At 39.8% G+C, this 13,966-nt stretch overlaps 1 protein-coding gene across 2 annotated transcripts; it reads right to left on the bottom strand.

Annotated features, from left to right (window-relative positions):
- Positions 1–821: 821 nt before the first annotated feature.
- On the bottom strand, positions 822–12,708 carry si:ch211-195b13.1 (STKc_SGK domain-containing protein). 2 transcript variants are annotated; one of them, XM_043218181.1, is made up of 11 exons: positions 12,382–12,708; positions 5,627–5,702; positions 4,556–4,663; positions 4,401–4,458; positions 4,104–4,319; positions 3,903–4,015; positions 3,684–3,807; positions 3,454–3,549; positions 3,210–3,365; positions 3,031–3,120; positions 822–2,435 (listed from the first exon to the last, which is right to left on the bottom strand). In XM_043218181.1, exons 1-11 carry the CDS (start codon positions 12,413–12,415, stop codon positions 2,268–2,270), a joined length of 1,239 nt encoding a protein of 412 aa, XP_043074116.1. In that variant the 5' UTR covers positions 12,416–12,708; the 3' UTR covers positions 822–2,267. The 2 variants fall into 2 exon arrangements, with proteins under 2 accessions (XP_043074116.1, XP_043074115.1); XM_043218180.1 differs by lacking the exon at positions 12,382–12,708 and adding an exon at positions 6,372–6,604.
- Between the last annotated feature and the right edge of the window lie 1,258 nt (positions 12,709–13,966).

Genomic DNA, 13,966 nt, shown 5'->3' with positions numbered 1-13,966 from the left:
TTGATGCCATCCAAACAACCTAGCAGAGACGTTAGTTTGGAGTTATTTTTACACTTTAAAGGTTGATACAGCTGTCATCTGCACAGCAATAATATGCCACACTGACAAATTAATCCCAGTGGAAACATACATAAAGAAAACAAAACAGCCAATAATAGAACCCCGAGGAAGCTGAAGATAAAGCTGAAGATAAAGCTGATTTAAATAAGAGAACCGCTTTAATTCAGTCTTCTGAATCTCCACTGACTTAGGCAGGCAAGGAGAATCTCATGGTCCACCATGTCAAAAGTCACAGTGGGAACAAAAAATAGCACGTGGACTAAAATAGCACAGCTCCCTTAATCTATCAACATCAACAAATCATTAGACACTTTGAAACAATCAGTTTCTGTGCCGTGTTTCCATCTAAAACCCGATTAAAAATCTAAATTTAAAAATTTAGAAAAGCTCATTATAAACAACCTTCTCCAGTTTTTTTTACCAATTGTGAAATATTTGGCCAATTGTGAGATCTATAGTTACAAAACCAGGGCTCGCTTAAAATATAATGCAGCCTGTTAAATCTCAAATTAATTGCTTTCAAAGACTACATTTTAAACCTGAATTAAACGACAAGAAGAAATTATTATATCTAACCAACAGTAATCAGCCGATTATAATGTTTTTTTTTTTTAAGGATTATGAAGAAGCATATACTCTAAAGACTGGAGTAAGGCTGGAAAATTCAGATTTCATTGTTCTATGAATGAAGATGCTGGTCTTTATCTCAGTGGGAAAAATAAACAGAATCAATGCAGGTGAGAAATAAATACACATACAGATTCACTTTTATATATTTATTTTGCATTCATATAGATCATTCTCAATATTTAATTATTCTAAGAATGTAATACTCTGATCATTAGAGGTAAAATATACAACGTGTAAATAAATATACATGGAAAAATATAAAACCATATATGAATAACTTCCAAAAATGGAAGAAAATAAACTTTATCCATATTGCCATGTTTGCATTATCTAAAGAACAAATAGCGCATTATTGGTCCGATGATATGAAATATATTACAGTTAAAACAGGGATGCGTTTCATGAGGGCATCCGAACCCCTTCTCCTTCATTAAGCCGATACCACTCAGTCGTCCCACGACAAACCGGTCACATCTCCATCGAGTCAGCGTTTCTATTGCACAGCATTCCATGTCCCTGTCCAACCCAGAGCAATACAGACAGGAATGATAGACGCACATGGAAATGTATCACATAAATGAGCTGTACAGGCACAATTTGAACAAAACAAAACACAAAAAAAAGACACAGTTCCTTCTGGGCTCCTACACGATGCAAAGGTTTCAATACAATCCAATCGACATGCCGTGTTCGCTTCAGATAACAATGATAAACGTATGCATAAAACACACATCCGGCTCACTAAACGTATGATAACAGAATGTGACGCGCCACTCCTAAAACTGCCTTGAAACACAGTGTCTGGCATTTTGTGTAAAAGTGCTGGCATTGGAGAGAAAAAGGAAAGAAAGTACTTGTAAGACAAAAATATCGATTTTTGGAGGAGCACAGGATGTCTTCTAGTCGTTCAGACAAATAATCACACAGCTAAAAGCCCTGTTTAACTAATACAAACCTAAATGTAGCTTAGTTAAGCTAAACCACACTAATATAACGCAGTACGATAAATAATGCAGTTATTAAATTAACATTTGTCAACAGGAAGAAGATAATAAAGTTTTTTTCAGCAAAAAACGTATTGATATTTGAGTCGGACAGCCTGTGTCTCCTCTAGTACTTTTTCGGACCATCCGTGACTTCGGTACTTTTCTTGATCCTTTACCTCCGCTGTGCAACGATGCATGAAAAACGCAATTAAATAAAACATCGTCCAAAGACATTTCGATCAAACGTAAGAGATCACAAAAGCAGCTGGCGCCATCGTCTCTGGCGTGCAACGTTTTGTTGTACAAATTTGCCAGTTTTTTTTTTTCCCCTCCGCAGATCATCAGTTAAACTCTCAGGCACTTCTAAGCTCTCTAGGAGCTCAGGTCCTCTCTGCATCCATTGGCACGCATTGCATCTTTCCTGGAAGTTGTTGTTACTGTAGTTTGTGTCCTGCGACGTCCCACGTTCCTCTTGGTGACGCACGGGTGTCCCTCGTTCGCGCAAATAAATCAGAAGAGCTAAACGTCCCGCGCTGTGGTCCTTCTTCTCGACGCGTTTAGCGATGCTGGAATGGAGGGTCACGGAAGCGGTTACTGGAAGGCATGGTCAGCCGGAGGACCGTAAGAAAAGCCTGGGAACGCTCCGGCTGCCTCCCGTACGCTGCTGGTCACGTGCAGGTTATCGGTGTTGCATAGGGAGGTCGACACGGGTAAGTGGGTGAACTCTGGGTCAAAGTGCCGGAGATCAGTGGGACCAGTCTGTAGATTCAATAGAGACGGAATTTATCAATAGCTAATCAGAAATATTCATCTCAATGTTACCAAATGGTATTAATAATGATTTGCAGCGAACTGGGATAGGCTTTCATGTCCTTTCTGTGGAAACCTTTATGTCGTAAATTTCAATTAATGCTGTTTATTAATGCACTGCATCCAAAATAAAAGCATAATATATGAATGCGTGCTGTGTATATAACACACAGACATACAGCACGTTTTAAAAATTTTACATATTTATATAATTTAACTTATAAGTGAAAATATATAAACACAACATTTTTTAAAAATAAATACACATGCATGTGGGTTTATTTATATAAACATAAATATACAGAGCACACATTCATATATAAAACTTTTATTTTGGATGCAATTTATCATTTGACAGCACTTATCACATTTACACATTAGTTGCAATTTAGTTAAAGTATATTAACTTTCAAGGTAATTACATTATAATCAAGTACTTTATGTGTTTAAAATATGTGTCCTTCTTCGAAGCACAACTGTACATTATTAAACTGTACTTTACATCACTTGTAATTTAACCTCTGCAGGTAAAGAGTTAACTTACCACTGTGGGAATGAATGGAGGCGTGATCTTTTTGGCCATGAGGTCGTCCCAGTTGATGGGCGAGAAAAAGCTGTGGAACTTCATTTCCAGCTACAAATGAGCAAAAGCTTGTATAAGAATCGGCAATCTCAGGAAAATAAACCTCGCGCACGCGGCACTGGTGTGTGGTTTCCACTTACAAAATCATCTTTGGACCCCAGTCTCTTGGTACGGTCCTTGTGCAGAAGCCCCTCCAGCAGGTCGCGGCCAGAGTTGGACACGTTAGGCTTCAGGACTAGGGGCTTGTGAAGGATGTTGTTGTACATCTCGGCTGTGTTGCGACTGTAGAACGGAGGCTAGAAAAACGGACACGGAGAAATGAATTCACGCCGTCTGCACAAAACATGCTTTGCTACGGTCGATCTAGTGGATAGGTCTCCTCACCAGTCCGTAAAGCATCTCAAACAGCACCGATCCCAGGCACCACCAGTCTACTGTACGATCATAGGCTTGTTTCTGAAGCACCTCAGGAGCCAAGTACTGTTCAAAAATAAAAGACACGTATCAAAACACTGTTCTGTGTTATCTTGCGTTAGCATGTTTTAAAATAAAACGAAATATCCTAAACGTGAACTCAATGCAATGCAGAGCGCTTTATAAGACGTATGACTGACCTCAGGAGTCCCGCAGAACGTTGTGGTGGTGCCGTTAGGTTCCAGTCCTTCTTTGCACAGACCAAAATCTGTCAACACAATGTGGCCCTGAGAGTCCAGGAGGATGTTCTCTGGCTTTAAATCTCTGCGAAAATGGACACCAAATGATAAGACCCCGCTGCAATCGTGGACACGGTTCAACTACGTCTCCACTAGGGGGCACTTCAGCCTGTCGCATACCTGTAAACTATGTGCAGCGAGTGGAGGTAACCGAGCGCGCTAGCGATTTCAGCGGCGTAAAACCTCGCCCTGGGCTCCAAAAACACCCGCTCACGCTGGAGGTGGTAGAACAGCTGCAGGAGAGAGAGCCAGTCAGTTATTTCGGGCTGAGGTGCGGCCTTCTGTATGTGAGAGCACAGAATGAATGCATTGTTTGCTAACCTCTCCTCCATTGACGTAGTCCAGAACAAAATAGAGCTTGTCTGTGGTTTGGAAAGAGTAGTGCAGCCCCACCAGGAATGGATGCTTGATATTTTTCATTAACACACTCCTTTCCGCCATGATATGCTTTTGCTCTTTCTTCTTCAGGATGATTTTCTTCTGCAGCACCTTCACGGCGTAGTATCGTTCGTTCTCCTTGTGCCTCGCGAGCAGGACCTGCGAAAATACGCCGCCGTTAGCATCCCCGCTTGAAAACGTGACCGACATCTTGACCGCATGTAAGCTGTTTGTGCCCACCTTTCCGAAGCTCCCCTTCCCGATGATCTTTAGGTAGTCGAAATCGGAAGGCTTGATCCTGTTATGGAAATTAAACGACGTTAGCAAAGCAAACAACAAGCAGCCCGGCGGACTAAAAATCCGATTAAGCTCATAAACTAAGAGTGACCACGTACTGAGTCTCCTCGGCCAAAGAGCTCCTGGGATTGGTCAAACACAGGTGATTCTCCTCCAGCTCCTCGTTCTGGTTCTCGTCGATTTTTAAGAACGAGCCGACCTCGGCACTAAGGAAAAGAGATTTGAAGAGGTTAAGGAGTTAACTTCGTTCGAGGCCCACTGGTTTGTTTGAAAACAAAACCTGTTGGAGCACGATTATGCAATAATCGCCCCAACATACTTCCGATAAGTGGATTTATTTCGAAATCTCTTCAAAATGCGTAATTTTTTTGGTTTTTCTGTGTGCATTTAACCCCGCGCTTTCCTTAAAAGCTAATAATTTCCTGTAATGCCGCTGCTGGCAGACAGATGGCAGTGTCTGTAAAGTTTACGAGGGGCCGTTTCAGGTTTGATGGAAATACTAACTCTCTTTTTGACTTGACAAGACAGCTGTGCAATATTAGGAGGATGGGTGCATGCACTAATACAGTTTACATAAAACAATATTTATCTCTCAGCCTCTCATTATGACGCTTTGAGACTATTGAGAGCTCATATTCACACAGCCCCCTTGAATGGATATTGTGAAGCACATGGAGGGTAGAGATGACGCGGTGAGAAATTTTCCGCTGGCCCGACCTGAATGACTCTAAGACCAAATGGGCCGCACTTAATTGAATTAGGCCATTATCCTCGTCTAGGGGACATTAGGGATTTTCTCAAAGGTGCTTACTGAGGCCGAGCGGCGGTCCGAACAGCTGCTTTTCGTGGAGCACTATTCTGGTGCTTGGCTTTATCTCGCCGGTACAGATTAACCTACACAATTAGCAGAACGTCCAGCTAAACTCAGATGATGGGATTACATCCTTTAGTACAGTCACCTCAATGAAGGCCTACATAATACACTACAGGTCACAGCAGTGACCTGTGCCTTTATGAATGAAGCCCGAACACTGAAACACAGACACCATTCATGCTCTCATTGGTTGATTATGGCTTTTTCGCTTAAAGCATCTACTTGTAGTGATCGTATAAGCACCATGCAATCGTTCACGCCAGCGTTCATATTAATAAATTATCTGGATACTTACTGCTGACAGATAGGAGGGTTGGAAACAAGCTTCTGGATGAAGTCGTTCAAGCCCATCTTCCTTTCTTTAATAAAAGCTGGAAAAAAAACAAGCATTTGCGTCAGAAGGAAACCCACAGCTGACGTCACTGACACCCCGCGTTTGGAGCAGAGGCGTCCGTCGCTTCCGACTTCACCGTCCATCATCGTACGTGATGGGAAACCCTCGGACGCGCGCGGCGACCGAGTGTGTGCCAGAAAGCGTGTCTGAGATGTCGTGACTCAGAGGAGCCGTGCGAATGTTTCATGTCAGGAACAGTGTCAGTGTGTTACACAACAGACCGCAGAGCTCGTGTATCGGTGCAGATCTGCTATTCATCAACAGCGATCGTTTACATCGCTGTCGTGGAGCCGCAATAAAATAAAACAGCATTTCAAATATTTAAAACCGAAAAACAATATTTTTTTTATATATATATATATATATATATATATATATATATATATATATATATATATATATATATATATATATATGTATAAATGTATATATGTATATATATGCATATATGTATAGATATTAGTATAACAGTAATGATGATGATAAATAATAAGTTTTATAATAAATTGACTGTATAACACACACAAAAACGCATATATTTCTATTCTATTATTATTATTTTTCTGCCCACGTTTGACATATCGCATCCTTTTCCCCAAAATGTGCATTAGAGACAGCAGAAGCAGTCAAGTGTGTTAAAACGTACCGGTAAGAACGGACACGATGCCCCTCATCCTGCAGTAAGTCAAGTCACATCCAGCCTGAGTAACTGCCATCACTTTTATCTCTCGAGTAAATCCACAGGAGGACCGCGCTCCTTCGGCTGAGCCCGTGTTTTATCGCAAAGCGCTGATCTCCCGGCAAGCAAAACGGCTCGACGGAGCTCTCCGCTGGGTTCCGACGCTGCCAGCGCTCCCGTCTTCCCCCGCCAGCCGCGCGCCGGTACTTTTATACGGAGCACGTGGTTGCGGAGGCGAGGCTCTGACATCACTCGAGTCCCCGAGGAGGCTCGCGGGGCGTGACGCGTCGGGATCCCGCGGCTCTCCGCTGCGCCGGCAGAGGGCGACGCGCGGAGCGACGGGAGCGCTCCCGTTCACGCGAGCCCGGCTACAAACACGCGCGCGCTCTCTATCAACGGAAAATTACTCCGCAGCTGGCTCGTAATCTCGCCACATCGTAACAGATTAACCTCTAATCCCCATCAGCGACGGCGAGGAAGAACGTGAAGCGGGAAAAGTAGAAGCACGCAGTGCATCAGGGCTGAGATTAGGGTCTGTGTTAATGGCAGGCGTCCCTCTGCTCAACAGATGTGCTAAAATATTCACCCTGTTACTGGGTGTCTGGTCTCTGATAATGACGCACTTTATTAATCTGCTGTTTTACCAGATTGTGGTCCCCCGAACAGGCCCAGCCGGGCGACCGGGTCACAGGTGTGAGGAGGCCGTGCGGCTTGGCGGCTTACGTAAAGCAACACTCTCTAAACCACATCATTTATTATTCAGCCTGTTCTCCAGATGTGATCCACTGACCCTGTAAGTTATATAAGTGTGCCGTAATTCGACGTCACCCTGTCCTTCGGTGTAGAGTATGCCAGGTTGGACGCCAAATGTAAAAAGGGCCGGCCGGCTAAAGGATGAGCCAGTGTTTTCAAACTGGGGTCCACACAATTATAAAAATTCAGAATCATATTTATATGTGTTTACGTGTACTTTTACGTCAACGCATATTTTGGGAAAGAGGTTCTCACAAATGGGTCGGTATAAGTTTTATGGCATGGAAAATTATGAAAAGCGAAAAAAAAGCTAAATTTGTATCTTTTTAGTAGTGCAACAGCTTACTTTGTGTACAACGGGTGTACCTTTGGGCCTTCTTTAAGTAATGTACTATTTAGGGGTAAGAAAGGTACTTTTAAGGGTACTTCCCCAGTGATATGCTATAATATCCCTAAAGGATTTTTGCACATTATTTCTGAAAGTTTATATATATATATATATATATATATATATATATATAAGTATAGCTATAGTACTATCTTAATAAAGTGAAGAGAAAAATAAATGATATACTACATGTTTAAATATGTCTATATAATTATAAAAATTTTTTTATTTCAGTACTTCAGTACGTTTCAGCCTATTCAAATGAAAATGAGAAATGCCGCTTTGGCAGCTAGCAGAAATAAATAAATGTTTATTTTATTTGGGTTCTAGTTTCATCCGAAAAAAAAAAAGCCCCGGGTTGTGTGCTATTTGCATTTGCACTTCCATTAGCCTACACTTCTTCTGGAACGCATAACCTGTTGTATCTGTAAATCCAGTCTGCTTACTGTATGCGTAATGCCCTTGTCGGCCTTTCATTTCACACGAAGAGCCCGCGAGGTTAAAAACTGCTCTGCCAGGGGAGCAATATACAGTGGGTTACTGGAGCCTAGCCAGAGTCTGTTGCACGATCAGGCAGCGTGATATCAAACAACTTAAGAGTTACGTCCACTGGATTATCCAAACACGCTGTCTTTCCGATAACAGTTAAGAGGAACCATGGAGGGAAATTAAGGTTTCAAATAACAAACGATGGGGAAGATCTTTAGCGGAATTTTGACCTTTTCCAGAGAAAAACCCAATGCATATCTGGTTTTGCAGTCAATACATTTTAGCTCATAACTCATAAAAATGATGCATATATATATATATATATATAATTTATTTTATTAGTTATATTATTTAACAACAATTTATTATTGATAATTTAAAATGCATAGTGGAACAATTAAATTGTACAATGCATTATAAGGTGCATCACAAGGTATAATAAATGCATTATATGAAAACTTTAATGCATTATACGTGAAGGCTCTAAGTAAAGTGTAACCAAAAGCATTTACGGTGACGCTTTAGAATAGGTAACCCTTGCTAACTACTAACTATCAGTTTTCCCTCATTATATTTGCTGCATATTAATAGTTAGTAAGTTAGTTAAGTTAGTATTGGGTAGGTATTGTGATGTAGAATAAGTTCATGCTTGATTTGCATTAATAAATGGCTAATATTCTAGTAATATGCATGCTAATAAGCAACTAATAGGTGTAACTGTAAAATAAAGTGTTACCGTTTTGATGTTTATTCTGAGACAAGCACCGAGAAAATATATTACCAGTCCTTCGACACTAGATCAGATGACTAGTGACTGCTTCAGCTTAATGACCTTCTCTCTGTTTGTCTGTTCTCCTCCACCCCCCACTAACCTGCCCATGTTTAATACCTTACAGTAACAGTATCTCATATATGCCAAGTGGACAGGTGGCAAAGTCTTTCCGCCGCTCAACGAAGTTCCTCTCTCTATGAGTCATTCTGTCATACTTGTCACAGATCCAATTATTACTATTTATTTCCTGTTACTATACTTGCCCCGTTACCGTGGAGACGCAGGTCTCTGCTGTGCCACAGAAAGTGCAAGAGACATTCATTTGCATAACAGGCCGAGTGTCACTCGGTCAGAAAGCGTCTGGTGGGCAGGAAGTGAATCATCCGAGGAGAAGAGAAGGGGGGAGTTTATTCTCGACTTCTGCACCTCCTCTCACTGCTCTGGGGCCATTGCACCCATAAGGCCCTTTACCTCCGTGCCGGCTCGCCATCGTGAATTAAGCACCAACCTCATGCCCACACACTCATGTAAATCAGATCGAAGTCTCCCTAGCTGCCGTCAGCCCTGGTGGACCCATGCTCTTCATGTCTGATGTCTCAATTCTGTGATTTCCTGACTGATTTATTCACGACCCGCTCCCACTACTTTCTTTTTTCTCTCTCTCTTCGTATGCTTCATCTGTGCATTGTTGTCTGTAGCTTGTTTGTATCGCATAGAGCTCAGTAGGAGCTGTCTAATGGGGATCGATGTCTCTGTTGGTGGGTGTTCTTCAGCTTTCAACTCTCTAACCGATTACACTCATTAGACCATTCAGTAAAGTGAATGTTGATTGTAGAGAAGACGATTTAGAAAACAAGAAATGTGAATGCAAAAGCTAATAGGTCTGTACTGTTGGAGGAGAACCTGTGTTAGGATGCCGCATAATTAAATTAACATTAATAAATTGAAATAATGTTCAGTTTGATAACATCACTGCATTATTCATGAACTCATTGTTTTAATTTTTTTATACATTTACTCTGAAAATTAGTGTAGAAACATTATTTAGGCTATTTAAATTACAACTTAAATATAGAAGGACTGAAATGGTATTTTTTACAGCTATTAGTTGCTTATTAACATGCATATTACTGAAATATTAGCCATTTTCAGTGCTAATTAAGCACATATTAATGCCTTATTCTACATCCCTAATCCTACCCAATAATTATGAGCAAATTAAGAATTTATTGAGGAAAAAGTCGTAGTTAAGTTCTGAAGTTTTACCGTATTTTCTTGCAAAACATACTCTACCGATCTTTTTTTACTTACAACTTTAAAGTGTAGTAAACTAGACTAATGCTACTTTATAAATATACTGTTAATTAATGTTCATCTTTTAACTGGTATGAAATATAGATTTAAAAATATAAATGTATTAGTACTGTAAATATTTACTGAACTTGGTTGATTGAAAAGGCTATCAGTTTTAGATTAAGTGTGTTTTCTTAATGAATTAAAAAAAAAAAAAAAAAAAACAATATTCAATATAATTCTAAAATCATTAAATCCGAAATAAATTTATATGAATTTTATTTATTTTATTTACTACATTAATGAATGTAAGAGACCTATTAAACTGTAAAGTGTAAGGAAATCCATTGAAAATGGCCTAAAATTGTTTTTTATAAATTATTTATGAAATAATACCACTAAATAATATATAAATAAGGATTCAATAAATAAATAATATTGTATATTTTAAAAGCCTGCTTTGCTAAATATGACCCTGAAAGTCCTACAGAAAGTCTATTGAAAGCTCTGCAGATTTGTGTTTGTGTTCAGTTCAGGGCTTTCAGTATTTCCCCTAAACCATCGCTCCTGAACGTGTGGTGCGGTTGAGATCACTCTTTCGTTTCTCTTTCTGATTAGCATCCACAACTCATTTGACCTTCTAATGTGCTACAGGCACCTGCCTCCAAATGAAACAGCACATTTAACGAGGAAAAAGTCCGAAGGGATTTGATTGATCTCGAAGCAATCGCTCTTTTTTACCGTGGAATAATGTCCACCATTGAATCAATACGCGTGTATTCATGCGAAAGACTCAAACAGCAGGTTGAACGTAAAAGTGAAAGCGAGTCCTGCTCACTCAGGTGACAGATGAAACAAACAGAGAGTCGGAGAGATCAAAGCCTAGACGACTGGATCAGACTAAAGTGGATTATGTCTGTTGTGATGGATGAATGAATGGATGGCCTGCAAAGCTGATCTGCTGAAGACAATATGTGTCATGTTAATCATCGTCTCTGTAATGTCTCTTGTTGCAAGATGAAGAACATCAAGTATTTGCAATAAGTGAGACAATACACAGAAAATAATGAATACACTTGAGCCTGTTATAAAGAGATTCAGTCTTGTGATGAACAATCAAAAGATTTTCCTCAGGAATGCCATTTCTCCTGTATAAAGGTGAGCAGGAGCCCTAACATCAAGCCCTGCCCTCTATAAAGTATTCAGTGTCCCTCAGAAACACGTCACGATACTGAAGGCAGTCACAAAACGCGGTTCACACATACTTTCACACAGTTTTTTTTCACTTGCATCCAGCAATTAACACCATATTATATCATTCACCTTATTGCACGATTTTCTCGGTTTCAGTCTAAATAGTAACTTTAGAATCTAAGAACTTTTCTACAGTATGAAAAGAAGCAAATGAAATCTTTCTTTTAAATATTGAGGTGTTTGCTGAATTTGTCAAGACATTCAACCCTGTTACAGGAGATTATAAATCTTCTTCCTACATCAAATATATATTTTAAATAAGGTTCTAAACCAACTATTAAGTAACGGCTAATTTAGGTCAATTGTACAACCCTGTTACTGTCACCCTGTTTCCCATACACACACACACACACACACACACACACACACACACACACACACACACACACACACACACACACACACACACACACTCACACACACACACTCACACACTCACACACACACACACACACATATATGTTTGATGTCACAAAGATGAAGTCTGTAATAAAGCATTTCTGCTTAGTTTCAAAACGTCCCAGTTTGAAATTCACTGTCTTTACTTACATGAAGCTCTTTTAACCAAAGAACCAAGCTTGACAAATCTCACATATTTAAGAGTTATATTTCACAAAGTTAAACAGAACAGAGCAATATCCTGTGCACAGAAAGGTAGAGGGTAACACTTTACAATAAGGCCCCTTTACTTATAATTAATGAATTAACTAACATTGCGCGACACATTTGCGCAATATTTCTGTAATCTTTGTATCTCTGTTAATGTTAGTTAATAAAATACAACTGTTCATCATTAGCTCATGCAACTCCATTAAATAATATTTAATAATAGTTAACAGATTTTAATAATGTATTATTAATAACAGCTGGAAGCAAAACCAACTAGTATCAGTGCAGGTGTTTTTCATCATTAGTTGGTACTAACTCATGTTAACGAGTTGAAACCTCATGGTAAAGTGTCACCAGTAAAACTGACAAACTTAGTTACATCTAGGATGAGGTTAGTTTTTAATAGAAAAAGTTCCTACCTATGAATGATTTCTTCCCGGTCTTCATGTTCATTTAACAGCGTTTATCTCACAGTCCAGAGCGGATCTTTTTTCTCAATTGTGCTATGACAGAAATCCTTTAAAAGCCGATTTTAGCAGCGTGTCCTCAGCAGTTCATCATTTCGCGTGTGAACATGTATGCGTGTGGGAGTGTGTAGGTGTGTGTGTGTGTGTCTAAATGAGCCTATCTCTGTCCCGCTGCAGTATTGTTAGAGGCAGTCTCATCGCCTCAGATTCAAAGATCAGCAAATTATTGGCCTCATCACTCTTCGCTCCGTGTCCCTCGCCTCTCCTTTCGCTCTTTCCTCGTCTTTCTCATAGTTCAATGATAGCTGAAACCGAAGACTAGTGACGCATCTACTTGCCCTCCCAGCTCCCTTGTTCCCGGCTCTCTCAAACAAAACAAAGCGACAGGTGTCGGATGGCAGCGTCCCGGTCCCGCCCCAGGGAAACCAGTTTCCAGGTTACAGCAGTCACTAGGGCAATACCTGCACTGACTTTTTCACTCGCTTAATTGTGCCGTAAGCTTCTAATGACTTCCCGAAAGTCCATAAATAAAACTGATAAAAAACAATGACTTGGCGAGTTTTTCTAGATTCCCGCTGTCATGAATTGCGTATTCAGGCAAATGCGCGGCTACACCTGGCCAGCACGGTTTGTGCAAATGGGCCACAAGAGAAGCTACCGACCTGAATTACCAGAAGGTGAGGCGGCGGTTATGTATGAATTCAGTGGCATTCGTATGCAAACATATGATTTTTAGAAAAAGAGCACAGAATGCACCATCCAGCTGACAAAGAGCGTTTTCAGAATGTTGTGGCAAGGTTCGGAACAAACCTTCTTCCAGTGATGTTTGTTCAGAGTCATCTGATCTGTAATAATGTTCTCAAAACATTAGCACAAAATTGATATTCGTACATTGATCATGCAACATTATATTTATTATTTTTTACTTCTAACATTTGCTTTAAAATGTCAGCATTCAAAACCGCCGTCCTCATAATGTTTGCCCGTTTCCTGAATGTTCTTATAACCGAGAGAAATATATTTTTAAAACATTTAAACAACTGGACATATTGAGTTCAGAGAACGTCCAGGAATTATGTTTTCATGAAATGTTATCAAACACTTTTTATTACCTCATATTAGAGTTATTGGGTCAATGAATGTATAATTGTAATGTAACGTATAATGAATGTATAATTTAGCAAAATTCTGAAAAGGATTCTGGGAATTGTTCTCTAATCTTAAAGAGTTATCTGGAGCATTAGCAAAACGTTGTTAGAACACATTTTTGTTGTCTGTGAATTTGCCAAAGCCCCTAAAATGTCTACGATTTTCCATAACTTTTTTTTTTAATTACTGTCATGGTAAAACGGCTTACGTAATTTATTTTAAAAGCACAGGAAAAAGTAAAAAAAAATCTACTTGCATATGTTGCATTCACATCCGAAGACCACAAATGGTTACAGTTTCATTCAGCCTTATTCAAATCAACGCACGCAAATCCAAAAAAGCTAAACGCTGAGGCGCTTCGAAGAAAACAAGCGCATTTCCTTTTGTG

The sequence above is a fragment of the Puntigrus tetrazona genome, chromosome 19 (assembly GCF_018831695.1).
Source record: "Puntigrus tetrazona isolate hp1 chromosome 19, ASM1883169v1, whole genome shotgun sequence".
In the NCBI taxonomy this organism is placed as follows: Eukaryota; Metazoa; Chordata; class Actinopteri; order Cypriniformes; family Cyprinidae; genus Puntigrus; species Puntigrus tetrazona.
This window is presented reverse-complemented; position numbering and strand designations above follow the sequence as displayed.